The sequence below is a fragment of the Mustelus asterias genome, chromosome 9, assembly GCF_964213995.1.
Source record: "Mustelus asterias chromosome 9, sMusAst1.hap1.1, whole genome shotgun sequence".
NCBI classification, from domain to species: domain Eukaryota; kingdom Metazoa; phylum Chordata; class Chondrichthyes; order Carcharhiniformes; family Triakidae; genus Mustelus; species Mustelus asterias.
Window position 1 is genome coordinate 33,394,666 of NC_135809.1, and position 1,920 is coordinate 33,396,585.

The following is a 1,920-nucleotide window of genomic DNA, read 5'->3' on the forward strand; positions in this document are numbered from 1 at the left end:
AGAAATTCAGTCAGACTTCGCAAGAACCGACTGCCCAGAAGTAAGTGAAGGAAGGAGGGAGGGAGGGAGGGAGGGGGGGGGGGGGGGTGGATTTACATATGCAGTGGGATCTTGTTTGACAACTTTCACACAGCTTTGTGGAAAGTGTTCTGTCTATAAAGGCTGAGTGGGGACTCTTATCATTCTGACTCGCCAATTCTCCCGTCTGCAGGTTAGGCAAAGTGAGATGTCGAAAACAAAGAGATTATTTGAGCAGCTGAGCTTTGCGATATTCCTCTTGTGTTGTTCGACGCCCACGTATGGGAAGCCAGTGGATGAAGTGTCCACGATAAAGTAAGTGTTTTTTTTAAATATTGTGCTCTCCCTCTTTACTGCATGTTTAGCGGAGTCTGAGCAAGCTGACCCGTTCTAGGCTAAATGCTATATTCAAGTGTTTCCCAGTGGATTGCATGATAGGGAACACGGTTTTCTTTCTGGACTGTCCCGACTTAAAAGGCAGAGGTTTCGGTAAAGTCTGACAGGTGATTTGGGTGTTAATTTCATTAGTTTGAAGTGAAGGGTGTGGCGGATCGCGGGCAAGTTGGCAGCTGTGTAAGATCTCCGGTATGATACAGTGAAGCATTGGATCAGTAATTGATCCAGATCCAGCTTTTTAACCCAGTGCCCTATCCCGATAGAAGCATCCCTTATCCCGATAGAAGCATCCCCTTATCCCGATAGAAGCATCCCCTTATCCCGACAGAAGCAGTGTGATGCGATAAGCTTGCTGTTCGAGGCGAGACTCAAATCGAGTTAGGATGATTTGCACTGACTCTCTGACCATGTTACACAGCTCGGGTCAAACCTTTGCTTCAGATGTCCGGTTAGAGTCTGCACCTTGAAATGAACTTGGCAGAATCTGATTCATAATGGAAACAAAAGCGTTTTAAAATTGTTTTGACTCTAAAATTACTCCAGGGCAGTAAGGTGGCTTGGAATGCAAGGAAGTTCCCCGCTTTGCTGTTACGGTCGATTGGAATTTGCTGCTTGTGTTTTGATGTGGTTTGGACGGCGCTTGAGCCTGTGCCGAGCTGTCTAATCTAAAATAATACAAATCCCGTGTCTGTGTTTTGTAGGAAGAGGTCTGTCTCGGAGCACCAGTTCATGCATGACAAGAGCAGGGCTATCCAGGAGCTGCAGAGGCGGATCTGGCTGCACAATGTCATGGGCGAGCTGCACACGGCAGAGGGCCGGCGGATGACTCAGTCACAGCCGCCTCGCCACCCCAAACAGCCGGCGACGTGGCCCGAATCGCCGGACCTGGCCGTGCTGCTCATCAAGCTGGAAGGCGGCAGCGACAGCGAGGGCACCAGGACTCCGCTGGAACAGACACAGGAGACCCACAAGCCCGCGCCTTTCAAATACCAGAACGCCAAGAAGAACAGCAAGAGGAAGAAGCCGGGGAAGAACAGCAAGCGCAAGGCGCAGAGAAGCCGAGAGGAGAAGGGCAGGAGGCACGCCCGCTCCGCCGCCTCCCAAGTCAGGGATCCCGGCAGCGCATCCCACTCGGAGCCGCTCCCCACTGCCGCCTCTGGACGGTTGTGGAACTGAAAGGGGCCAAGCTGTAACCCACACCTTTAGGTAATTACATAACACTCGCCTAAGTCAATTCCCTCAGACTTGCTTCCAAGGTCAAAAGACGGGCAGTACCGCGGGTAACACCCCGAGAGCGGAAAAAATTGCGGCTGCGATGTACGGTCAGCAAAAACCTGCGCAATGATCTCAGGCTGGGGAACAGCCAGATAGATACAAGGAACACAGGACAGTTTATAGTTCTGGGAAGTAGATTCGCACCTGCACTTCCCAGACTGTAACTTATAACGTTATAGAGAACAGGTTTCATTCCCAATTTTAAATGGGCGATCTTCAAATGCATCTGCA

At 50.7% G+C, this 1,920-nt stretch overlaps 1 protein-coding gene across 1 annotated transcript; it reads left to right on the forward strand.

Annotated features, from left to right (window-relative positions):
• Window positions 1–217: 217 nt before the first annotated feature.
• On the forward strand, window positions 218–1,620 carry LOC144499096 (parathyroid hormone-related protein-like). Its single transcript, XM_078221172.1, has 2 exons — window positions 218–333; window positions 1,116–1,620. The coding sequence occupies exons 1-2, from the start codon at window positions 227–229 to the stop codon at window positions 1,588–1,590; spliced, it is 582 nt and encodes a 193-aa protein (XP_078077298.1). The 5' UTR covers window positions 218–226; the 3' UTR covers window positions 1,591–1,620.
• The last annotated feature ends 300 nt before the right edge of the window (window positions 1,621–1,920 follow it).

Bases quoted from the DNA above. Each gene is read 5' to 3' on its own strand.
- LOC144499096 (XM_078221172.1), top strand. From the start codon at position 227: ATGTCGAAAACAAAGAGATTATTTGAGCAGCTGAGCTTTGCGATATTC. The intron at 334-1,115 runs GTAAGTGTTTTT...TGTGTTTTGTAG, and splicing joins GATGAAGTGTCCACGATAAA to GAAGAGGTCTGTCTCGGAGC.